Here is a 25,930-nt window from a genome sequence, read left to right as displayed (position 1 = left end):
TAATTCAAATAGAGTGATTATGAGGTATATAGCACTGTTGTGTTAACTTAAGGTAAAATGGAGGTGATTATGTAGCCTGTTTTTGTGGTCTTCTTGACTGAAGGTTTGGTGAAATATTAAAAAGAGGTCCATATTGTGTTACTGGGGTGACACAATATTAAGTGTTCATCGTTGAAGATAATGAAAAAGTCACAATAAGTAGACTCTGAATCTCCCAAAGTCCCAGAAAGGTGCTAAAGGTTTAATGTTGGAAACAGCCAAGTTGTAAATTGCCCACACATTTAATTTTAGGATGAATGGATGCAATGGCCTAGTGGTATTATCGCTGGACTGTTAATCAAGAGATGAGCGGGTGGTGCTGGAAAAGCACAGCAGGTCAGGCAGCATCCGAGGAGCAGGAGAATCGATGTTTCAGGCAAGAGCCCTTCATCAGGAATGAGGCTTGTGAGCCGAGGGGATGGAGAGATAAATGAGAGGGGGGTGGGGCTGGGGAAAGGTAGCTGAGAATGCAATTGGTAGTTGGAGGAGGGGGTAATGGTGATAGGTCAGAGAGGAAGATGGAGCGGACAGGTGGGAAGGTATTAATCCAGAGACCCAGGTAACGTTCTGGGGACTCAAGTTCAAATCCCGCCACAGCAGATGGTGCAATTTGAATTCAATAAATATCTGGAATTAAACAGTCTGATGACCATGAATCCATTGTCGATTGTTAGAAAAAACCATCTAGTTCGCTAATGTCCTCTAAGGATGGAAGCTGCCATCCTTACCTCGTCTGGCCTAAATGTGACTCCAGACTATAGCAATATGGTTGACTCTTAACTGCTCTCTGGGCAATTAGGGATGGGCAATAAATGCTGGTCTAGCCAACAATGTCCTCATCCTGTGAAAGAATAAATTTTTAAAAGACGAAAGCTCATTGCGGTCCAGAATAACTAATCAGCATTTCTGCATGGATGCAAGGCTAACGTGTTCCATGTTGCCTTGGGGAAAATGCAGAGGTAGCCATTTTTGAGATCAGGTTACAGGCTCCCTCTACAAATCAAAATATATCACAAACAGCCGGAGAAGAATCGCTTTGTCAAATCCCACAGCTGGATGAAGGACTTTAAGTCAAAGAGCTACATTCAGCAGCCATTATTTCAGGATTTCGGAGGATTTGCTGTGGCTTTGCCAGAGGAGAGGAATTGATTGCTTGTAAAACTCTCCAAAAACTAAGGGACATGCCTGGAGATGGTCAGTTGAAGTTACTACTCTTTGGAAATGGAAACATAAGTCCATTAGAAGCTGCTCTGAATTGCTTGCTCTTAAAAATAAACTGTAAATCTGTGATGAGTGCAGTTTGTATATTAAAGGGGAATGTTCCTTTCTGAAATTTAAGTGCAAAATGCCTATAAAGATCATGTTCTGTCAGCTTTTGGTTTGCTGTTACAGTAAATGCCTTAAAATATGAAATCTTGACTTACCTGGGAGTTTGTATTTATTTTTTATTGGTTATAATTCTCTCTGGGTCTTAACAATGTCAAAAGCATGCTTTACAAATGTGCCACTTGTGGTGTGGACACAGATGCTGCAGGAAAACATATTGGGAAAAGGGGATTATGTAATTTCCCAATACATCCATTCCAAACCCAACGAGGAGATATCAGTTAACTCAGTTGGCTGGATAGTTGGCCTGCGATGCAGAGTGATATTAACAGCATGGGTTCAATTCCTGCACTGGCTAAGGCTACCATGAAGGATTCTTCTTCTCAACCTCTCCCCTCATTTAGGGCGTGGTGACCCTCAAGTTAAACCACTGCCTGTTGTCTTTCTTTCTAATGATAGAGAAGCCCTATTGTCTGGTAGGTCTACGATGACTTTCCCCATTGAGTGATTAAGATCTGGAATCCGTTGCTCGAATGGAGGTTGGACATCACGGTTTTTGATGAGAATTGCAAAGCATCAGAAAGGGAAAAAAACCATCAGGGCTGTGGATTGAGACCAGCTACAGGGCGACCCCTGTTTCTGCAGAATCGTTTCTCGTGGTTTCAGTTACATGCGGTTTTCCAAACACATTATAGGGAACCTTCCGGAACCAGGGACCAGGGGGCTGCCGAGAAGGTAAATTTCCCATTGAAATGAATGGATTCGCTTCCATCCGTGATTTCTGGTTTCTGTGTTAAGTATTGGAACATATCCTCCGCGTTTACTGTTTTTGATTTTACAGAGAGCTGGCATAGACTTGATGGGCTGAACAGCTACCATTTGTGCTGTAAGTTATGATTCCAACATGGGCTCTCAGCAGGTGATTGCTGTGAATCAATTCGTAAAATCAGTCCTTCCATCTGCAATTCTGATGAGGCAGAATACCAACAGGATTTATTGTCCAAGCAGAAACACCCTTTGGAAACTAATATTCAACCATAACTACTCAACCATTACAGGCCATTGGTGTGTGGTTGGTCAGCCAGACCCCAATGTGTGTCTGTGTGCTTTCTTACAGCTTTGTCCAAAAACTGTTCACAACTGAATTTCACATGCTAAATGGTGTTATATAGTTTACACAAGAAAATTATTTTGAAATATTTTCCATGAAATGTAATTTGAAATACTGTTACCACATTAACAACGGGACAGTGTAACATTACTTCAAAGTTTTCAAAATATGCCAAAAGTACTGCTTGCGAATGTGACCTATGTCAAAAGAGGGAAATTAAGAATCATTCTGGATTCTAGCTACATACCTGAGGAGAGAGGAAACCCATGTCCATTTCCGTCCGATAATGCCTGCACTGACTTGTGGATGCTACAAAATCTTGTACTGAGGACAATAATGAAACACAGACAGGTTTTAACAAGTTCTTCCATGTGTTTTTCAGTGAACTGCGTAGACTGTAACTGCAGGTTACATACAGTAATGGTGAATAATTTGAAACAGGGGCTGGGTCCTTTTATACTATCGGTTCAAAAGGAGAGTGATCAATTCTCAGCCAGAGAGCTGATACACATTACACAGTAACACCTTAAACTTTTGGATTGACATCAGGCTATGTGTTCAAAGCATAGCCAGCATCTCTATCATAACAAACACAAATTCAATGATCTGGGTTGAATCACTTTGCGAATACCATTAAAAAAAATAAGACTTGAGTGAACTGAATTCAAGTCTCGCAGTCTCATTAAAAACACGAATTCCACTGGGTACTAGTTAGCGAACAACATGCGAGAAATATTCTAACTATTCGTGTTTATATCTGAAATGACTGTCATTGATATTATTTTCAAGATGAGCAGCAGCTACAAAATGGCATTACGGATAAAGGCGTTGTAATTATTTATGTGGAGTATGTTAATTTCTTGGGTGAGTGATAGCAAAATTATCAAAATGAAACGAAGAACATTATGGAGCACCTTTCATGACCCTTTGCAGCAATTAAAGTCCTTTTGGAATTTCAGAGTCTTATCTTTTGCTTGCTATCTAAAACATCAAAGACAAGATTTTGTCTGCTGGTGATTTGTAAGAATATCAAAATTGCATTCAGGATACTGCTACAAGCAATGAATTTGGGAAATCTTTACACTATGCTTGTGGTGTCTCTGTTACAACAGTAGCTAAAGGAATCTCCCTCCCCCAAACTAATGATGTATCATTACTCTCATACCCCTCATAAAATCTGTGATAGTCCCCTTCCTGTCATATGACTCAAAACATGTAAGGTCACAGGGGGTCCTAGCGAGGTTAGAATTTAAGAGCGGGGCTTTTAAAACATGGTTATTAAACACAAAGAACCTTATCTGACATTTGCTCTGTAAGGTCTTCATCCCTGGAGGCTGATCAGAAATGTCAATAGTCCCAGAACTCCTCACAATGTCCATCTGTGACACACAATATGTTTCATGCCCTCTCACAGACCAGGATGAGGTTTACAGGCTTGGGAAGAACTTTTCCATCATCACCAAGTATTGACCCCCCCCCCCCCCCCCCCCCAGAGATACCCAAAAAAAAACAGCTGCTCCATTGACCCTTTTTATTCTGTTTTGCCCAGGGAAAAGTGCAATTTTGGGGGATCAGGACATATTTGGACGCTAGAGTTAAGCACACCATGGACAGGATTCAAAATGAAGCTCTTCGTAACACTATTCTAGCAAAATCCACAAATCTAGCATCCATAAGTTACTTTTTACAGTATCAGTGTGACATTTCCACTTCTCATATCAAGCACCTCTGAAGAACCAATAGTCCATAGATTTTCAAAGCTGAACCAGACTTCTTCCTGTCTGTCTGACAGTCAGAAAAATTCTATATTCTCTTTCTTTGCAGCTCTTTTTGCTATCTGTTGTCTTACCAATACATTATTTATGGTGCTGCATGCTCATAACAAAATACATTTTGCAAATTCAGACGTATTCCCTTTGAGTAACTCTTGAGTTTTTTTCCAATACTTGCAGGAAACCACACAAATAGATCTAGAGTCAGTTAAAACTGGATGAGGAACAGTCTTGTATAGTTCACTTAAAAACTGACCCAACTAATTTCACTTCAGAAATCCTCAGTGCTGTCTGGGAAAAGAAAGGCCTATTGTGCTACAAGTCTCATTGGCATTGACATTTCAGGTTCAGTCACTCAGCACAGGTTTTGGCCCCTCATCTAGGTTTTACAATAAAAAAATGTTCTCCCATTGAAAAGTGGGTAACAATTCTTCTCTGATCGGGCTTCAGTCCAACCAGAATGAAAGAGCAAACATCTTCAATTCAATGCCAATTCATAGAAACAAAGGGGCTGTTACATTTGCTGTCATCGAGCTTTGATTCAAATCTGATCCATTTATTACTGATGTATAATAATGGCTCGTCCCTTGGATTTCTGAGACTGACTAATTTGAATCCTCCACTTTTGCTTTGTTATTCAAAATATATAAATACAGGTATCCCTCATTATCTAGAAGTAAAGCATTCCCAGGAAGCTGAAAATGGCGTTAAGAGAAGATACATGATTCATATAGGAAAAATTCCATAGTTTTTCGTAAAAACGAAAATCTTCTTCGGATTTGCGAAAACAGGTACAAATGCAGGCCTTCCATAAAAACGAAGTGGCATAAAGTGAATGTTCAAAAAGTGGGGGATACCTGTACAACATCCCAGTGCAGCTTAACCTAGAGTTCATTTTGGATGGAATGCTGGGAGATTGCGGAGACGAGGGAATCTCAAATCTTTAATGTCCAAATATTTAAACTTTTTGTATTTAACATTTAATTGAAAGGTGCAGTTTAAAGTCAGGAATTAAGGGCCTAAGCAGAGATATACAAATTTGCAAATATTAATGAGTGAGTCTAAACACTGGCCCTTCATTTCTTTAATAATTTGGGGATGGGTGACTACCAGGCTGTACAAGAGAACAAGGGAGGTAGTGCAGGAGTCCCCTGAGATAATTTTGCTCATTTATTGGTTTACTGGGGGCAATGGTTATCTTTCTAGCTACTAGAGTGTATTAGATGATTATTGTAATAGAAGCACTGCACAGAGCTGGGGGAATATGTAGGAGAATGGCACTAAGTCATATACTTATTCCGAGAGCTGGTGGAAACATGTTGGGCTGAATAGCCTGAACCATGACAATTCTGTCATTCTGCTGATCCAACTGTTGGTACAACCAATAAATTGCTGATTAAATTTGGGTGTGTTAAAAAGGTTTGATTAGATTAGATTCCCTACAATGTGGAAACAGGCCCTTCGGCCCAATAAGTCCACACCGACTTTCTGAAGAGTAACCCACCTCCCTCTGACTAATGCACCTAATGGGTAATTTAACATGGCCAATCTACCTGACCTGCATATCTTTGGACTGTGGGAGGAAACTGGAGCACCCAGAGGAAACCCACGTAGACACAGGGAGAATGTGCAAACTCCACACAGCCAGTCACCCAAGGCTGGAATCGAACCCAGGTCCATGGCGCTGTGAGGTTGCAGTGTTACCTGTACAGTGTCCCAGTGCAGCTTAACCTAGAGTTCATTTTGGACAGAGTGCTGGTTGTTGTTAATTATAAAAAAAAACTATTCAATCTGGCACTAAACTGGGTATGTAGCAATAGCTGGAAACAGAAGCCATTGTTAATGTATAATCCTATTCAAGATCTTACCAGGTTCCCTGTGTTTGTCAATATTTCTGGTGATCTTCTGTTTACTGGACATCAGCTGTCCATCAGAGCTCCCTGATGTCGATGTATGGCCATGTTTTTCTCCACTGCGGTTCCCACTTGTCTTTTTCACACCTCCAAACATCTCCTTCTTAACTTGTGTTTTTGCCTCTTCTGAGCTGGTTTTGCTCACCATTGTCACTGGACTCTCTAAAGACTGGGTGCCTGTTATATTTCTGCTGGCTACGGTTCTGACAGTGTCTATTTCACTGCCCCTTTCATTGCTGGCTGCTTCAAGGGATGTTGCCTCATTGAGTTCATTCCTTATCCATGTTGGGACAAACCGACTGGTCTCCAACTCAGACATCTCTGAGCTTGTGTACTCATCGCCAGCTTCATTGCTGGAATGAGAATATTGAAGAATGCGCCCATGCTTTAGTCCTGGTTCCTCACGGTTTCCACGTTTACGAAGGCTGCGGGATCTCCTTACATGCTTGTAGCATGGTGGATCAGTACTCTCCACTAGGACATAGATGCTCTCCTTATTACAGACAATACTTCGAAGAAAAGCATGCACATCAGGGTGGTCCTCCAGAACTTCTTTCAAGGTGATTAGAGGAACTGGGATTAGTTGTTGGCTGCTTTCTTGATCTTGAAGGTTACTCTCACTCCCAAAGGAGTTGGCTTTCATGCTGCTGGATTCCTGTATATCCTTACCATCTGACTTGCAGCTCCCACTGCTGGTTTCTGTTTGATCTAGAGCAGTAATTACATTCCTCATTAGCACTAAATTCACAGTACTTTAAGTAAGAACCTAATCATTATCTTGATAGCGATGAAAGTCATTTGGAACCAGTTGCTGCGACTACAATTCTATAATTTTATTCCACGATCAATTTAAAGATAGATCACCCAACATTGTAGCGACTATCAATGGGTTTAGTGATGTGTGTATACGTGTGTGTGTGTGAGCAAATGTGTACTTAATGAGAAATAAAAACAGATATTGCTGGAAAAGCTCAGTAGGTCTAACAGCATCTGTGAAGAGCAATCAGATTTAATGTTTCAGGGCCAGTGACCTTTCCTTATTCTGATTTCTGTTTTTGTTTCTGATTTACAGCATCTTTTGGTTTTTATTTTGTACTTAATGTCAGTGTATTTCACAAGGCTGACTGTTTGAATAAGGAGATAAGATGAGAAGATGAGAAGGGAAACATTGAAGTGAATGTAGCCAAATATAAATTAATAAAATGTTGTAGTCTTAATCAGTGAAACTTAGCTGAGTGTTAGTTGAAAATGTTGCATTAAGCTTTGGGGTCAGTTAGTTCAGTAAAGTTGGATAGCTGGCTTGCAATGCAGAGTGATACCAATTGGCTGAATTCAATTCCCTCACCAGCTGAGAATAATCATGAAGATCCTTGCTTGAAGGTGTGGTATCTCAGGTTAAACTCAGCACCAATCGTTTGTGTCTGACGAGGGAAGAGCTCTATTTTCCTCTGGGAGTGTAGCGACTTTACTTTCCTTATTTTTATCAGTAAGTCATGCAACAGTCATGCAATGCTTGGCTCACACTTATAATGGATCACTGCATGTTGCATTCAGCAGATTTTCAATAAGCCAAAATCTGTATTCTAGGATATCAAGAATAGAGTGATCATTGTAAAATTCTCTGCTTGAACACAATATTTGCAGCCCCAAAACTTCCAGCAACTGTTCTTGTCATGTTACTATGGTGAACATGCCTAATTTTATATGGTTCAGGGTATAAACCACTTAATGCATCGTATGGAATCATGACTGTGTCAGTGTGAATTCATTTTACATGACAAGGAACAATCACACTGAATACAGAACAACAAAAGCAATGTAACAACCTGGTACAGGTACAGTTTAAAATTGATCACTTCAGTAAGTTTACACAGAATCAAAACTTCCATATATTTTTACTTGCAGCTACTTGTCTGTTTAACATTGCTACTTTTCTGAAGAAAACATGAATATGATAATAAATATACAGAAAAACTAAAGCCAGTGTGTGCTCACAACCAACAGTAGCTTAAATCAACAATTCTTTACCACATTGTGTGGAGGTGCTGGTGTTGGACTGGGGTGGGCAAAGTCAGAAGTCACATGACACCAGACTATAATCCAACAGGTTTATTTGAGATCACAAGTTTTTGGAGCACTGGTCCTTCGTCCAAAAGCTTGTGATCTCAAATAAACTTGTTGGACTATAAAGTGGTGTTGTGTAATATCTGATTTTAATCACATTGTGTTCAACAAATTACCTCCTGAAGACTTTCTCTTACCTTTAACTGATGTCATACTGCTATATGTCAGGTTTTCCCCCAAAGAATCTTGTTTGGAGTAATTACCATTTTTCTGCAATCAAACATTGACATCACTTCATCAATATGATCACTTTTAAGCAACAGGCTCTAGATAGAGTTTGAGTCAACACATTGAATTTTCAAAAAACATTTGCTCTTGGGACATTAGCATCATAAGCAAAGCTAACATCTGTTGCCCATCCCCAATTACTCTTAAACTGAGTGGCTTGTTAGGCCATGTTACAGGGCAGTTAACAGTTAACCACATCACTGAGTGTCTGGAATCACATGTAACATAGAAGAGGAAGGACAACAGAATTCCTTCTTGAAGGACACTAATGAATTGGATATTTTAAAAATGAAAATCCAGTAGTTTTATGGTTACTATTAAAAAGATTTGCAGTTCATTATTAATTGAATTTAAATGCTCCCTGCTGCTTTGGTGAGATTTGAACCCATGTCGGTGCAGCATGAGTGCTGGCTACGAATTACTTGCCCAGTAACATCATTATGGTCCTCACTGTCTGAATTTGAGTGAAATTTCCATTTACGAGCTGTGACATGCAGTCAAAGAATCACATATGACACATGCCCGGGTATAGTGTCAGCTAGATACATTCAGAAAGTCATACAGACAAGATAACCTGTGCTGTGAAGGTTAGTAATGGTGATCCTGGTGTATCTAGTTCATCCTCTCTGATATGGTTTCTTCCCATTGCCGCACTGATTTCAGCAAGCTGCTTTACATTTTCAGGACGTTTCTTACGGTTGTCATGGCTCACTGTCCCAGCAATGGATTCCTCAATTTCTACAGGGGATGGCGATGTTGGGTAGATAGCATCTTCAGATATTTTTGTGGCTGTCTGAGATGGCGTGGTCAACACGGATGGGTTTGGAGATTGCATTGACTTGTACTTGGTGCCCCAGAAGAGAATCTTATTATCATCAGTCCCGACAACACTGAACGTCTCTCCACAGCTGATTGTCTGAAAGGAAGAAACTGAGAAACTGAAGGTGCTAGTAAATCACTCCGCAGCGGATAGTCAGAGTACAGCACACACGCCACAGATCACCCTGACACAATTCTTATACTGTGGACAGAAATTGCTTTAATCCATACATCTAGTGTACAGGAAACAGAGTAAAGGGAGACGTCATAAAGTAGTAAAATTGAGAAGAATATGAGGAACAGTCAAGGAGACAGCCCTGAGTCAGCCAATGGGAGAGAGTTAATCACGTATGTGATCAGCCACATCATGAGTGCGGAGATAGGGTGGAATTTTCCTCTGCATTGAGCTGCAGAGATAGGTGGTGAGAAAGGGAAATAATGGGCTGAGTTTACCCGGTGGGGAACTCACCACTTCTTGCCACCTCAACAATTAAGCGCTGGGCGAGAAGGTCTATGAGCAACTTTCTTGACTTGCCAACCATTAAAGCGCCTGCGTAGTCAATTAAACCTACAAACCTCAACTTGCCATCTCCCAATCATTTGCCACACTGGCTACAGGGAAACCTTGGGTGACCTGCCTGCTGTTTACGGGGCCTCTGATTTCCCCAATCTGGGGACAAACAAAGGTGAGAGTGAAGGCAAAGGGCTAATCTCTGAAAGACAACCCTTTGCCCTTGTCTCTGACCCCCCTGATGAACCTTCTTTGCCTTGTGCACCCCCATCCCCTGAGAAAAAGAATAGGAAGACTTAATTCTCACTGTTGGAGATTACTGGTGGATGTTAAGACCCAGTTGCTGCTGGCTTCTGATTGACTGGCAGCCTCTGGTGCCAGTGTCCAAGCCTTTGATAGGTTAAGATACTCGCTCCCACTTACCTGTCAGCTCTTCATGAGCTGATTAGCAAGTGATATGGCGGGTTACTTCGCTGATAGGGAGATGGAATGTTAATCACTATTAAACAAACTCACCCCCACATTTTAGAAACAAGGAAAATCATGCCCAAAGTAATTTTCAGCTGATTACAATTAGAGTGGATTTACTTTTAAATGGATTTAGAAAATGTTACTCAGTTCAACATACTTAATTCTGATAATGCATAATGCTGCTATTTATGGTTTATCAGAATGGTTTTAAGATATCGACTAAAGATTTTGTCCCTTATTCTAATTTTAGTGAAAAGTCAATTTTATTACCAAAGGTTGCAATTATACAGTGTATACTGATAGTCTGAAATATTACGTACAGTGATATTTCTATGTTGGAGTTGTTTTACAAGCATTGGCATTTTGTACGGTTTAGTGTTGCCAGTACACAGCTGACCTTCTGTATTCCTCCCAAAGGTATAAATATTTCCCGGCTCCACAAGTACAATGCTGTGAGAGGGGCCCAGGACAGCATCTCTCACCCGGTGGTTCCTCAATGCTTTCACGACTGTGGGAAGTTTCCTTCCTTCAACATCAGTCTGCAACATTAAAAGGAGCAGCCTTTAGAATTGCTTGATACCACAGTTTGTAGCCTTGGTACTGTATGGCCTTGAATTCTAGATTAGATTAGATTCCCGACAGCATGGAAACAGGCACTTTGGCCCAGCAAGTCCATTCTGATCCTCCGAAGAGTAACCCACCCAGACTCATTCTCCATATTCACCCCTGACTATGGGCAATTTAGCATGGCGAGTTTACCTGACCAGCTTATCTTTGGATTGTGGGAGGAAACCGGAGCTCCCAGAGGAAACCCACGCAGACACGGGTAGAATGTGCAAACTCCACATAGTCAGTTACTCAAGGCAGGAATCGAACCTGGGTCCCTGACATTGTGAGGCAGCATTGCTAACCACTGAGCCAGATCTGACTCTCCCCCATGGTGCAGGCTGCATTTCCAAATAGTCAGAATGAACTTTTATAACCCATTTTTTCATTGGGTGTGACCTCCCCTATCTGTTTCTGATGTCCACTACCAACAACAGTAGTCAGTTAAAATCACCCATGGAGCTTATCCAACATAGTCCTCTTGCTCCAAGTTCTGATTTTTGTTCAGTGAGCGAACAGGTTCCCCTTTTAACCTGTGAATGAAGAGCTGCTGGTATTTTAGGGATTGAACCCCCCTCCTTCAATAGCCAGAGGCCTGTATGGGGAAAGCTAGTGTGAGCTTCCTGTCAGGGCAAACGTGTTAAGGCCGTTGGTCAGAAATAGGCCAAAACTGTATTTTCTGTTACCAGTTTCATCCTTTCTGTTGGAACTGAAGACGATGAATATTAGCCCTGAGTTATATTTCAAGCAGATTCTACAAGCCAAGCTGGGACCTCACCAGCTGTCAGCTGCTCAGCCCAACTGAATCTCAAACTCGGTCGATGTGACTGACGCGTGAGTTGCAGAATCTGGTGGGGGTCTCTTGCTGCCTGAAACTCCTCTCTCACACCTCTTCCTTGGTTGCTGCTTTCTGACATAGCCTGGATTTAGTACAGCTCCTGAAGCGGACTAGATAGCAGGCAAGCCAACGTTAACACAAAGCATCCCATTAGAAGTCGGCAGCAAAAATGGACTAACACGGGGAACCTGTCTGCTGTTAGGTTCATTATTGAGGTCTGAGTCTTCACTTTGGGTTCTGAGTCCATCAGAAAGTAGCAAGGGTTCAGTAATTCTCCAAACTTGAACAGACTTCCCATGCCTCCTAATGTCTGCACAGACTCAAGGTGGTCTCTCTTTCAAAGACAATGGTGACTCCCTACTTGTGACCCCCATCCCACTTTTCAATCTATCCTAATCATCATCTTCCAAGGATACCATGATGCTTAAAGGTCTCTGTTTGGGGCTGACACCGTTAGAGAGTCGGCCTCTCTTTATCTTCACATCTTGGCGGGGCAGGTTTTGGACACTGGGCTCCTTGATTTCGGGGATGTGTTAAACATCTGAGATGTGTTTAATTGGGTCAGATCTTGCCCATTAAAGTGAGGCAGGTCTCCCACCACTTCAGGTAACAACCTTGGATTTAAACCTCCCGGGCAATTCACTGCTGAGATTATTTCCACAGCCTCTCATTGCCCCCAGAGGAAAACTTTTCGGCCTACAATATATCTTGAGTATGGCTTTATTCACACAGTAAATTCTTTTGATGGGTGCTTCTTCCATGCCCTTTTATTCTGTAGGAAACATAACGATGTTGATCTTCATTATGGATCAGAATTATAAAGGTGTTACAAAGAAGGATGAGGCCATTTGGCCCATTGTGACTGTACTCCCCGGTTCTTCAAACGAGCATCATTACCCAGTGTCAATCTCCTGCTTTTTCTCCATACCTTTGAACACTATTTTTATCCAAATAATCACCCAATGGCCTCTTGAATGCCTCAATTGGTTCTGCCTCCACCAGGCTGTGCATTCCATACCCTAACTACGTGCCGAGACTGGAAGCTTTTCTCACATCGGTTTGCCGTTCATGCTACCTCATTCTCCAGTCACCCTTTAAATAACCTGTCTACATTATCTTGCAGAATTAAGGGAAATACAGTCCTTTCTAATTTTTCTGTGGGAAAACGTACTGCTGATTCATCATCATAGCTCAAGAGTTTTGAGTTCCAACATCAAACCTTGTACCTTCAATGTATCAATGTCATTTTAATGCAGGATACACTGGATTTCACACATTACTGTAAATATGATCTTACCAATGATTTATGCTCAGTTGAACAAAGTTTGTCTTGGATTATAATCATATCCATGCATTCCAGTATCTGACATCCTTGTTGACAATATGCACTGCAGGACATTGGTATATAGGATACAGAGCTCTATTATTACTAGTGCTGCCACTGAGATTGGTATTACATAAAAGGAGCTGGAAATGTGTTGCTGGAAAAGCGCAGCAGGGCAGGCAGCATCCAGGGAACAGGAGAATCGACGTTTCGGGCATAAGCCCTTCTTCGGGCATAAGCCCTTCTTCTCCTGTTCCCTGGATGCTGCCTGACCTGCTGCGCTTTTCCGGCAACACATTTCCAGCTCTGATCTCCAGCATCTGCAGACCTCACTTTCTCCTCATTACATAAAAGGATGCTTGTTAGCTTTATCGAGAACAAATTAATGTTATTGCAGAGTTTGATACTCCTTTTATATTATGCCAGTTAAGCTTCTCATTTCTCCTTTAGTTAGTTGTGATGCTAGAAGGAATCAGATAATTGATTCTTTTGATGCCTGTACAGCAAATATTCTTTCCATGGAAGGGTTTGGCACTTATCACAAATTTCGGTAAGACTTCTTCACAAGTTTCCTTCATGGATGAAAAAACACACATTTAAATGGTTCTATCTTCCAAGCTCCTTATGCTTTTGCTTTTTTTTTGTGGACCAGAATGCTTCCTTTGCACCTCACAAGGCAAGTTCAGACCTCCCTGGATTTCCTTTCATTACTACGTCTCAGAGTCACAAGGCTCTCTTCAAACCTCTCACCACGATTGACCAGCAAGCAGCACACTGATGTCCTGATATAATCTTGCTGCTCCTACTTTGCAGCCATATCTTTCAAATCCAAAGGTTGGCAGGGAGGGGGTGGTGGTGAGAAGAATTGCACATCATTTTGTATCATACAACTAGCTCCAAGTGTTTGTTTTAGCAGTAAGTCAGGAAGCCAGCATAAGAACTCAACCCTGCTGTACCACAGCAAGATAACACGTAAATACATTTTAAAACCTGCTGTCAGCTACTGTTCAGAAGAAACTCCATCCTTATCCTCCAGCAGCATATGAATATAATACAACTCTCAGATAATATGTGGGAATTCGCAACAGCTGAGTTAACAGAAATTAAAAATAAACACAGAGAAAGCTTGAGAAAGCGAGCAAGTCTGGCAGCCTCTGTGGGGAGTGAGAAACAGAGCTAATGCTTCGAGACCAGGATCACTCTTCTTCAGAACTGTTTAAAACTTCAGTCCTGAAGAAGTCATACTGGACTTGAAACGTTAATTTTGACTCTCTGTCTCTCTCTCTCTCTCTCCCTCTGCAGATGTTGCCAGACGGGCTAAGCTTCTCCAGCATTCTTTGTGTTTACTTTTAATATCTGTTAGGTCACAATCCTAGAATCTGTAGTACTTTGCTTTTAAAAAGATGTTAAATATGAGCAAATATACAAGTTTCAATTAATTTCTACATGTATTAAAAGAGGTGACCAGATATAAAATATCAGATGATACTTGTCTGTCATATCAATAAGTGAAACACACAGGATTCAAGGATACTCACTCGGGCAAACAGCATTGTCATCTGCATGAGGAGGCCCCGTCTCTCGTTCAAACCCAGTTTATTGTACTGATTATTGCCACAAGCCAGCACACTATCAGTATCTATTGATCACAAAGTAAACAATTCAGAAAAAAAAGCATATACCTGCACAAAAGATAAAACCATTGTTTTCATAACACTACCTTTAAGGACTAACAAACAAGTATTGATGGGATGAAAAGTGATCTAAAGATAGGCCCCTTTTCTTTATTATTGTTTATGATTTCCTGCCTTGGGGTGCAGGCATGGGGGACATGTGTTGAAAGGGGACTGTTGATGGAGGTGCCCATTCCTATCACTTATCCAGCTGAGGCAGGAGGAGCCTCACTCTCTGGACCTGCTGCTGTTTCCAAACATCTCCCCTTCATCTGTTAACCAAGAAGGGTAGGGAACAGACCTGAAGTGGCCTCAACTGAAGCAAGGATGGGCCAGCCGGCTTTTCCTCCAGAAAATTGCAGAGAGGTTGGGCAGGTGGAACTCAGTAGGAAGGTTACCTGAGGAACATTACAGGTACAAGCTCCCCCCCTCCCCCTTACAAACCCATCAACTAGGGAATGTACTATTCTGCCCCACAAGAAATCATCACCACAACTCATGAAGGTAGTTGAAAGTTTTCTTTTATGATACCAACAAAATCCTGCAGGAATTGCTTGTTACAAAAATATAGCCTATTTTCAATAAAAGAAACATATCCGACTGAAAATACCACACCTAAGTTGCATTCAATAGGACAGATGGAATACTGAAACAAACGTAGGGAACCGCGGAGAAACACCAAACTCCTTAAGAAGAGTCACACTGGACTCAAAATATTCACTCTGTTTCTCTACCCGCAGATGCTGCCAGATCTCCTGTGTTTCACCAGCATAGTGTGTTTCAGATTTCTAGCATCCACAGTATTTCCCTTTGATATGAAGGAACACTGATTCCCCTGCTGAGGGAGACAGTAGGCAGTACATGGTCTTCGTGCCTATATTTGACCTCATGTTATGAAACGTCATGAGCCCCAAAGTCAATGTTGAAGACTCCCAGGGTTTTCCTCCCAACCATTTAATACTGCACTGCCACCTTATGTGTTTAAGTGTGTTGAATCAACCTGGTCACATATGTCGTGAAACATTATTGGCACAGGTAGGTCTTGAACCCAGGTCTCTCGTCCTGAGGCAGGGACATTACCAGTGTGCCACAATAGCCTTTACCTTGTATATGATCATCCTGGTGGTTGGGCAGGATTGGCCCAGGGATGGTGGATGGAGGAATCTGGAATATTTACTGTGGCAGGTTGCTGCTTGGCTCAGCTATGGGACAGGTCTCCCAATTTTGTCCTAAGCCCCCAGCAGATACTGAAGTGCACTTTGCAGGAGTGACTAGACTGGTTGTTCCCTTGTTATACCTGCTTGTTGCCAGGCAGTTGTTCCATTTTTTTTTCTATTATTAGACTTTCTTGTCATAGGTTTGGTACAACTGAGCGACTTGATAGGTTATCTCATTGTGGCCCCTGAGCCCCTCCCACCCTACTCAAAATTGAAGCTATGTGATCTTATATAATCTTACATAATCATCAGTAAGCAGTCAACTACACTGTTATGGACATAGACGTTCCTGTAAGAACCAGCAGATTTCATAGTCATTTTCATAGAGTCATACAGCATGGAAATAGACCCTTCAGTCCAACTCATCCATGCTAATCAAGTTTCCCAAACTAATCTTAGTCCCACTTGCCTGCATTTAGTCCATATCCCTCCAACCCTTTCCTATTCATGTACCTGTCCAAGTGTCTTTTAAATGCTGTAACTGTACCAGCATCTACCAATTTCTCTGGCAGTTCATTCCACATATGAATCACCCTCTGTGTGAAAAAGTTGCCTGTCAGGTCTCTTTTAAGTTTTTCTCCTCTCACCTTAAAATTATGCCCTCTAACTTTGATCTTCTCTACCTTAGGGAAAAGACCTTTACTAATCATCTTATTTTTGCCCCCCCATGATTTTATAAACCTCTATAAAGTCACTGACTCCTTCCCTAAAAGGAATCAGATGGGGTTTCATGAACAATCAGTAATTTTACAGTTTCAATTAATGATGTTGCTTTTAAGACCAGGTTTATTTAATTATTTGAATTTAAATTTCCATGTTGCAACAATAGGACTTGAGTTAAGTCTCTGGGTCATTCCTTGACCAACTACATGATCATTATATGAACACTCTTTTCACTGAAGAAATGATGAAAGTAATCACTTTAAACAGGGCTGAAGTTTTAAATGGTGTTTTGATTTTAATACTAAGTTGACTGATTACTGTACAGTATCTGCTATGTCAAAACTCGATTAGTTTAACCATTTGTACTAAGTTAAAGTATAATAGAAGATCAGATATATACCTGTTAAGAACATGGTTCCATCTACCCCACACTTTACATCTCTTATGAAGGTCTGCTTCTCGAATGATACCTCCATTGGTGAGCAGTGGTCATCATCATTCCCAAGTCCCAGTTTACCATATTTTCCATTGCCCCAAGCAAACACCTAGAAGTTGGTGAAAGAACCCCTGCTCATTCTCCATCACTTCAATTAAAACAACAGATATTTCTTGTATAGAAAACTTGTTGAACTCAATCAAATTCAGTTAACCTAAAGTGAGTCAATTAACTGCAATGCTCAGTGGAGCCAAATCCAGAAAGTGATGTTGGGGATGTGCAAGTGTAGGAGCAGTGTGGCTCATACTTCAGTTTTACTGAACTTAAGCAAGATATAAATTTGCCTGCATTTCATAGAAAAACAGATAATTCAGCAGAAATAGCATTCTGCCCCTTGTTTACACTTGACATTGGACTCATAATAGGTTTTCCTTCATCCTTTCCAGTATGTTTCTCCTTCAATGAACGACAGATTTTCTGACGGGTGCTGGACTGATGATGTACTAAATCCCTGCCACTAGAAAATAGCCAGAAAATGATGTCTTCAATGTCCTTATGACTACAGGGAACTATATCCATTTGCAGTAATACATTCCATATTGCAATAATGTTTTATGTGCAAAAACTTCTGATTTACTATCTTTATGGTTTTAGCACTAACTCTAAATTTATGGCCCTTGGTAACAACTCACTCCCCAGTGGAAATAATCTTACCCAGCTCATCCTCACAAACCTTTTCAATTCTTTTCTGGAAGAGTTGAAGGAGGAGAATTATCAAACATTGACGGTTTGATGGACATTCCATAAGCACCTTAAACCTTACAGCTGCATCAGTTGGACTTATGTGAAACCAACCAGCTCCAACCATTTAGAATTTAGAAGATAATTTTGGATATTTTTCATAAAGTATTTCAGAGAGCAGCACAGAAGCAATGAATATAAAGTATATAATGTTACAAATGTGAAGACGCTGGATGGGTTGTTCACAGGAGGAAATAAATCTTCCCATTATTTCCCACATGAGGAAACTAACAGTTGCAGTGAACAGAATAAATTGTACTAGCAGAGAATTAAAACTCATCCAGGTGTATAATGGCAACAGTAATCCCATTTATGAATAATAGTGAGCTGAAAATTATAGGGATAATTTTACGATCTAGCACTCCTGATGTACAAAGGAACATAAATTAGGAACTCACATTCAAAAGTTAAAATTAATGGACAGGAAATCTTGAGCACCATACCTGAATTCCTATTTACCTGTAACCCTTGTCAAGAAGCCAGGTAGAGGCTAGTCAAAGCAACCAGGCATTATGGTGTTAAAGGTGCCAGACGACATTATGTACGGATGCCTCCTAGCTGCAGAATAGTGAACTATAAGGGGTGAAGGTTCTAGTGTAATAAAGCACAACACCATAGGATATCGACTACTTTCATATAACAGAGAACATGACAATTAAAAAGGAGCTCTTTAACTTGTTTATGTGAAGTGATTTGCAATCATCAGTTTGTCCATTTTTTCAGTCATAGTACCTTATGACTCCACCTCTCCCACCTGTGAAATATATCTTCCAATCCAGACATATGTTCCTCATCAAGCTATTGCTCTGGATCTTTTGGTTTCGTCCAAATATGCAACATACAGTGAGCTCCAAAAGATTCTATCCACCTTTATTGGGGGGGGCATGGGGTGTAGGGAACAGGGATCACATAATAAGGCAGCACCAGATCAATCCAGACGCCTCAACCTTTGCTTCAGTGCTCTCAACATATGCTTGGCAGCTGACATTGTGGTTCAAGTGCCTGGTTGTAATCATAATGCACTTCAATTTTTGAGTTTTTGTACAGGCATTAGGCAATGAACACCAAACAAAGTCAAACAATATGACATATAGCAATTTCAAGCGTTTTGCTACACATAACTTATGTTTCCAATTGGCACAAGCACTTTAATCGCTGTAACTTCAAAGTCTTCAGTCTCATTTTCACATCTCTCTGTGGCTTTCTCCCACTCTGTCAGTAATCTGTACGTCCCAGACACTGACTCTACTTTTTTGATGCCAAGATGTGGAGGTGCTGCTGTTGGACTGGGGCAGACAAAGTCAGAAGTCACATGACACCAGATTATAGTCAAATAGGTTTTTGAAATCACAAACTTTCACGTGACAAAGGGGCTTCACTCTGAAAGCTTGTGATTTTAAATAAACCTGTTGGACTATAACCTGGTGTCGTGTGATTACTGACGTTGACACCGGGTTACTGCTGGTTCCCTGCTACACTGTCATTACAAAATTTCTTTAAGGCAACTGTGTCTCCCCAGTTAAGATCAGCAGAGACATTTGGCTCATCCTATGACCAACAAAGGCTACCTCTGACTAAACATAACCATACAGATGTTTGTAAACTTTAAGAACATGTTACTCACCTTACCTTCACTACTAACACACAACACATGCTGCAGGCCACAGGCAATGACCCGAACATTGATACTGAGTAGAGCTTCAATCAAACAAGGTCTGGAGGTACTAAAGTGGTCCCCGTGCCCAAGACAGCCTTGGGCTCCATCGCCAGACGTCATTACAATTCCATTATCACTAAGAAAGACACTGAATCCATCGCCACAACAGGCCCTGCAAACAATCACATTGTGTTGGTTAGGAAGGAGCCTCAGGTTTTATTATTGTCGAGGTAGGCTGGAGTAGAAACTTTCTGTAGGTAGTACATCATCAGTAAATGATTGTGTTCCTTGTCATGGCTCAATTGGTAGCACTCTTACCCCTGAATCAGAAAGTTGAGATGTTAGCATATTAATCCAGGCTGAATCTCCAGTGCAGTTTTGAGGGTGTGCTGCACTGTCAGAGGTGGTGTCTTTCAGATGAGATGTTAAACCAAGGCCCAGTCTGCCCAACTCAGGTGAATGTTAGAAGTACATGTCACAATTTGAAAGATGTGGAATTATCTTTGTTGCCTCGCCAGTATTTATTGCTTAACCAACGTCATAAAAATACATTACTTAGTCACAAGTGTTAGCCACAAAGTTCAATTATTAGCCACATTTAATTATGGGTGGCGCTGCAAGGGATCTGGGTTCAATTCCAGCCTTGGGTGACTGTCTGTGTGGAGTTTGCATGTTCTCCGTGTCTTTGCGTGGGTTTCTAAGGAAGCTCCAGTTTCCCCCCACAGACCAAGTTAAGTGGATTAGCCATGGTAACTGTGGGGTTACAGGGATAGGTGGATTTGGATTGGATGCCCTTCAATTGGTTAGTGCAGATTTGAAGGGCTAAATGGCCTCCATCTGCACTGTAGGGATTCTATGATTCTACAAGTACATTTCTATCTGTGGACAGTACATTACATTTTGCATGCTGTTCAGTTCTCGTGATCTCATTCGTGCTAAGTATCTTGTGGAAGTTTCTGGAGAAGAACAACTGAGAACCACATTTCGACCAATATAAAGATATAAGAATCATCTCAGCAACCGTTGTCAACAGGAACCACTGAACTACTTTCCCTGTTATACCTCACTCAGAAATGTAGTTGTAACCTCGGTTATGATTTGGAGGTGCCAACCACCTGAAGGAGCAGTGCTCCGAAAGCTAGTGCTTCTAAATAAATCTGTTGGACTATAACCTGGTGTTGTGTGATTTTTAACTTTGTAACCTGGGTTAGTATAGTCGGGGGAATAGATACTGTTCTCTGTGGCCAGGATCGAGAGTCCTTAAGGTTGTAGTGCCTACCTGGTGTCAAGGTTCAGGATAGCTCATCTGTACTGAAGAGAAACTTGGCGTGGGAGGGGAAGATCAAGTTGCTATTGGTTCCATGTAGGAACCAATGATACAGGTAGAAAGAGGAAAGAGGTTCTACTGAGGGAATATGAGCAGCTAAGGGTTAAATTAAAAGGCAGAACCAAAAAAGTAATAATTTCTGGATTGCAACCTGAGCTACAAGCAAATTGGCACGGGGTCAACAAGATTAAAAAGGTAAATGTGTGACTCAGAGATTGCTGTGGGAGGAATGGGTTTGAATTTGGATGGACCAAAGGGCCTGTTTCTGTCCTGCATGGCTCCACAACTGTCAGGGTTAATTCAAAGACAGCTCTCAGCCCAGTTAATAGACTGATAGTGTAGTTCAATCAGCAGGCCCAGCAGCATCATTAGGTGGCCACGGTTAGGGCTACAAGGAGAGAACAGGGTGTCTTCATACTGAGGGCTGGGGACAGAGTGGTGATGTGCTGGGGCTATGCATGCTAACCCTGGTGTTTCGGAAGGGGGATTCTTCCACCAATGGTGTTGGGTCTACAGGGGTGACCATTGCTGTTGGTGGACGCTATCCATAGATCATAAGGCCATACGAAAAAATGGCCTTCTATGGGAAGCTGCAGGAGCATTTCAAGAGCAGACTCTTTTTATTTCATATTGGGTGAAATGTTGACAGAATTGTAAAATGGACATGAATAGTTAACATAATTACATTTAGTTAACTTAATTGGTGGCCAACCGCTAGCCATTGGGAGGCTGAACTTCCCTCGCAAAGCTTTATGCTTCCAGCTGATCACCTCTCAAATAAAGTAAAGGACTGTGGATGCTGAAAATCTGAAACAAGATTGCTGCAGAAACTCAGCCAGTTTGGCAGCATCTGTGGAGAGAGAAACAGAGTTAATGGTTCAGAACTGGACAAGAGTGAATAAAAATCATACCACAATTGAAATGTTAACTCTGTTTTTTCTGCACTGATGCTGTCAGACCTGCTGAATTTCTCCAGCATTCTCTGTGTTGGTTTCCACGTCACAAACCCCCCAGCTAGTCTTCAAATGGTTTGTAAAATCCATCCTTAAAGCCCAGACATAGACTCCATAAGGCAGAAATATATATTTGTTATGATATTTAATCTTCTGATTCAGTTGTAAACAGGGATCAAACATATTTCCAAACAAATATTTATTGAGCAAGCTATGCCCATTTCGGTTTTTATTTTGTGCTTTTATGTTGAATTCCCCAACTCAACAAGGCTGGGAGAAGATTAAGCTTCTAAAACTGATTCTGCTGTATATGAATAATTGGAGATATCCTGACAAATGAAAAAATATCCACCTGAAACACCATAGAGTCGAACAGTTCGCTAATACCTAACTATCAGGAAGATAAATCTCCTATTTATGTCCTTTCTCTTCATAAGCTGCATTGGCCCAGAGGCTCTGAACCGTGAGCTCATAAACTTTATTACCTGACAATAAACTTTCCTTTGAGTGCTTCCACCAGCTGAGGTCTTGAATGTGACTGCAGGTCCCCGTGACCGAGTTGGCCTTTCGTATTGCTTCCCCATGTATACACGGCTCTCTCCACCGCAACAGCTATCATATGACCATCAGCCACAGCGACCTGCAAATCGAGACAGAGTGACGCAGTAATCTGTGAGTTATTGGTTTGGAACCAGGATTGTACCAGTCTGCATCATCTTTTATAATGTTTAAAATTTTATACATAAGTATACACAAAATGTATATATCTTTATACCTCATTAAAAGTGCAGATGGATGAAGGATGTTTCCACTCTCGGAGGGTCTAGAACTAGGGGATACACTCTCAAAGTTAATGGTTTGCTATTTAGGACTGAGTTGAGGAGCAATTTTCTCACTCAGAGGGTGGTGAATCTTTGGAATACTCTGTCCTAAAGGGCAGTCATTGAGTATATTCAAGACAGAAATCGATAGATTGGAACATTTGGGGATATTATGGGAAATTGACATTGAAGTAGAAGGTGAGTCTTGATCGAATCGAATGGTGAAGCAGCAAGGGCCTGAACTGCCTGTCCCTACCCTATTTCCCATGTTCCTTTGCTAATTTCTTTGTACAAGAAGATAATCAAAGGCATGGTTCAGGAATACAATCGGTTCTCCTATACTGTGCGTTTCTTCAACGCAAATTGGCTTTAACACGATTGAAGACTTTAGACCGTTATCTGTAGAACGCGAACTTTCCTTACCTGTATTGGCTATAACGCAATTCTGGCCCCATTAGTTTAGACGGCGCAACTATTGCCTGATTTTCCTAAAACATGAGATCGCACGAGGATGAACTATTGCGTTATAGCAGAACTGACTGTAACTAAACAACAGGAATGCAACATTCTTAGAGAGTACAAAAATAACACTGCAAAATGAATGTATCAAACTGCAACTGCATCCAGCAGTTTTTTGTTGCCCCACGTCCATCCCTGTTCCTAGCAGACTCTCATTGTACTGCTCCTGGCCATTTCCATGGGCATTAGAATTTCCAATCCTGGGTGATTTACATATCCAGAGTGGTCGCCAAATGGTTAGAGGTGGGCTGAGTGAAACCACAACACAATGAGCTATAGGTGCCATTCTCCTGAAGTAACCAGACCACTAGGCTAGCAGGTCATGAGATGATTGATTGTGACTGCCCAAGCTCCTACCTTCCTAGCCTCCAATAGGTAGAACAAGCTATGTTCTAACCATAGACCGAGAAACCTCAGGACAGCATGGAAAGGTGCTGAAGAGTAAGGAAGCACGCTTAGGGGTATGCTCTTCCAAATTAACTATACTGTGACTATCAACAACAGCTTGAAAGCAAAGTTAGCATGTCACACAGCAAGATTCCACAAATGAATGGATGACCAAACTGAGTCTAGATTAGAGTGGTGCTGGAGAAGTGCAGCAGGTCAGGCAGCATCCAAGGAGCAGGAAAAATGACATTTCTGGCAATTCCTGATGAAGGGCTTTTGCCCGAAACGTCGATTTCCTGCTCCTCGGATGCTGCCTGACCTGCTGCACTTCTCTAGCACCACTCTAATCTAGACTCTAATCTCCAGAATCTGCAGTACCCACTTCTGCCTGGATGACCAACCTGTTCTATTGTAGAGTTTTGACTAAGGCAGTATCCTTGCTTTTCAGATAGTAGTCTTTCATTTATGTAGTACCTTTCATAACTTCAGGGTGCCGGTGTTGGATTGCAATGCACAAAGTTAAAAATCACACAACACTCAGTTATAGTCCAACAGATTTATTTGGAAGTATAAGCTTTTGGAGCACTGCTCCTTTGTCAGCTAGCTACCTGATGAAGGAACAGCACTCCGAAAGCTAGTGCTTCCAAATAAACCTATTGGATTATAACTTGGTGTCGTGCGATGTCTAACCACCAAAGGCATTCATTTTGAAATGTGGTCACTGAAATTACGCAGAAAATTGTCAATTTCTGCCTGGCAAGCTCTCCCAATTAGAAATATGCTAATAACAAGATTATTTTAGTTTATCTTTTGTGCTGTGAGTTGAAGGGATAAACATTAACTCAGACACCAGGAAGAACTCAGCTGCATTTCTTCAAGAGAATATCTTGAGATCTTTTACATCTGCACCTTTCTGGCCCATATGAACATCCACCAAGTTTGATTTCTCATCCAAAAAAATATATATTTTAAGCAACTGCATCCCCACAGAACTTCAGCAGTGCTGAAGTACAGAAATCAGGCTGTACCAGACCTGCTCGTATGATCAGGAAATCTTTTTTCATTATGATCCAGGAATGGATCTCCTAAATATCCTTTGCTTCACAAAAGAAAAGCCTAGCATGTTCTCTTTAAATTTAACCAATCAGATAAACCCAATTTTTCATCAATCCAATTTAATTACACATCAATTTGATTACTCCTGGTTTTAAGAGACTGGTGTAGTTTGTTTTAACAGAGATTACATGATATTAAATGAATAAAGCTCTCAGGAGGAATATATCGTAAATTTGACAAAATACCAAATTCTGATAAATCTCACCTCATTTTATTAAGTACTGCTCATTAAAACAGCACGATCATTGGCTGGTCAATATGAAAAAAGAATTGGCATTGGACAAGGTAATTGTTGACATTATTTCCCATATATTTCACTTCTCTAATGTACTGTCTTTCACACAAGGAATAATTTCAATAGTTTATTGCTCTTTTAATATGACAATTTATCTGGAAGAAGACACGATTACTGCTCTGCTTACTAAAGCAAAATAAGATTAATTTCTGAAGGATGGCAGCAGCTTTTAATGGAAGCTATGCCTAATCCCTCATGCCTGCGTTTTGAAGTAACTACTCACACTAGAGGGGTATGTTTGTTAAAAAAAAATCAACATTCTTTATTGTTCTTCCACTCTCCTCCAATGGTAATTTAACCTGCCTGAACTTTCCCAAAGAGATGAGTTCAATAGCGGACAATCACCTGATGAAGGAGCAACTCTCCAAAAGCTGGTGCTTCCAAGTAAACCTGTTGAACTATAACCTGGCGTTGTGTGATTTTGAACTTCAATAGGGGAGAGCTACAATGGCGCAAGTCCAGTGTCACATCTTTCCAACAGAGCAAATTTGCATGCTATTGGTTTGCATCAGATTTACACTGAGATATTGATTCTTCTAAATATCCTTTGCTTCCAAGATACCTCTTTTGAAAGCCCTCTTGCGCTCTCACTTGACTCCACCAACAATACAAAACGTACATTTCCTGCACTTGGGCTAAGAATGCACAGGTATAAATTTGAATCCAAAATCTAGACACAGCATAGATTCAAAATATTTGGGGTTTGTCAGCAATTTTCTTCACAATCTGAATAAGTAGCATGTATCAAGATTCCACAAGTAAATGACCAACTTGTTCTATTGAAGAGTGTTGGCTAAGGGAGCATCCTTGTCCTTCAGATAATAGTCTTTCATTTATGCAGCCCCTTTCACAATCTCAGTGCACCTCCCCACCACTGAAGTGTTATGCCACCAAAAGAGTTTCATTTTGAAATGGAGTCACTGAAGTTATATTGCATCAAAGTGCCGTTGAGCCACAATGTACCTGAGCATTTTTGGATGCTG

General features: G+C 41.1%; 1 protein-coding gene across 4 annotated transcripts in view; it reads right to left on the bottom strand.

Moving 5' to 3' along the window:
- The window catches only part of LOC122540959, an 83,833-nt gene that overhangs the window by 23,910 nt on the left and 33,993 nt on the right, over positions 1 to 25,930 (bottom strand). For 3 of the 4 annotated variants that reach the window (XM_043677312.1, XM_043677314.1, XM_043677313.1), the window contains exons 10-18: positions 22,295 to 22,449; positions 19,497 to 19,701; positions 17,036 to 17,180; positions 14,621 to 14,721; positions 10,635 to 10,853; positions 9,088 to 9,429; positions 8,423 to 8,495; positions 6,117 to 6,869; positions 2,724 to 2,800 (exon numbers count right to left, since the gene is read on the bottom strand). In XM_043677312.1, coding sequence (XP_043533247.1) covers positions 2,724 to 2,800; positions 6,117 to 6,869; positions 8,423 to 8,495; positions 9,088 to 9,429; positions 10,635 to 10,853; positions 14,621 to 14,721; positions 17,036 to 17,180; positions 19,497 to 19,701; positions 22,295 to 22,449 — 2,070 coding nt within the window. The remainder of the gene's footprint in view (positions 1 to 2,723; positions 2,801 to 6,116; positions 6,870 to 8,422; positions 8,496 to 9,087; positions 9,430 to 10,634; positions 10,854 to 14,620; positions 14,722 to 17,035; positions 17,181 to 19,496; positions 19,702 to 22,294; positions 22,450 to 25,930) is intronic. The other variant, XM_043677315.1, reaches the window with a different exon arrangement.

The sequence above is a fragment of the Chiloscyllium plagiosum genome, chromosome 36 (genome assembly GCF_004010195.1).
Source record: "Chiloscyllium plagiosum isolate BGI_BamShark_2017 chromosome 36, ASM401019v2, whole genome shotgun sequence".
Lineage (NCBI taxonomy): Eukaryota > Metazoa > Chordata > Chondrichthyes > Orectolobiformes > Hemiscylliidae > Chiloscyllium > Chiloscyllium plagiosum.
This window is presented reverse-complemented; position numbering and strand designations above follow the sequence as displayed.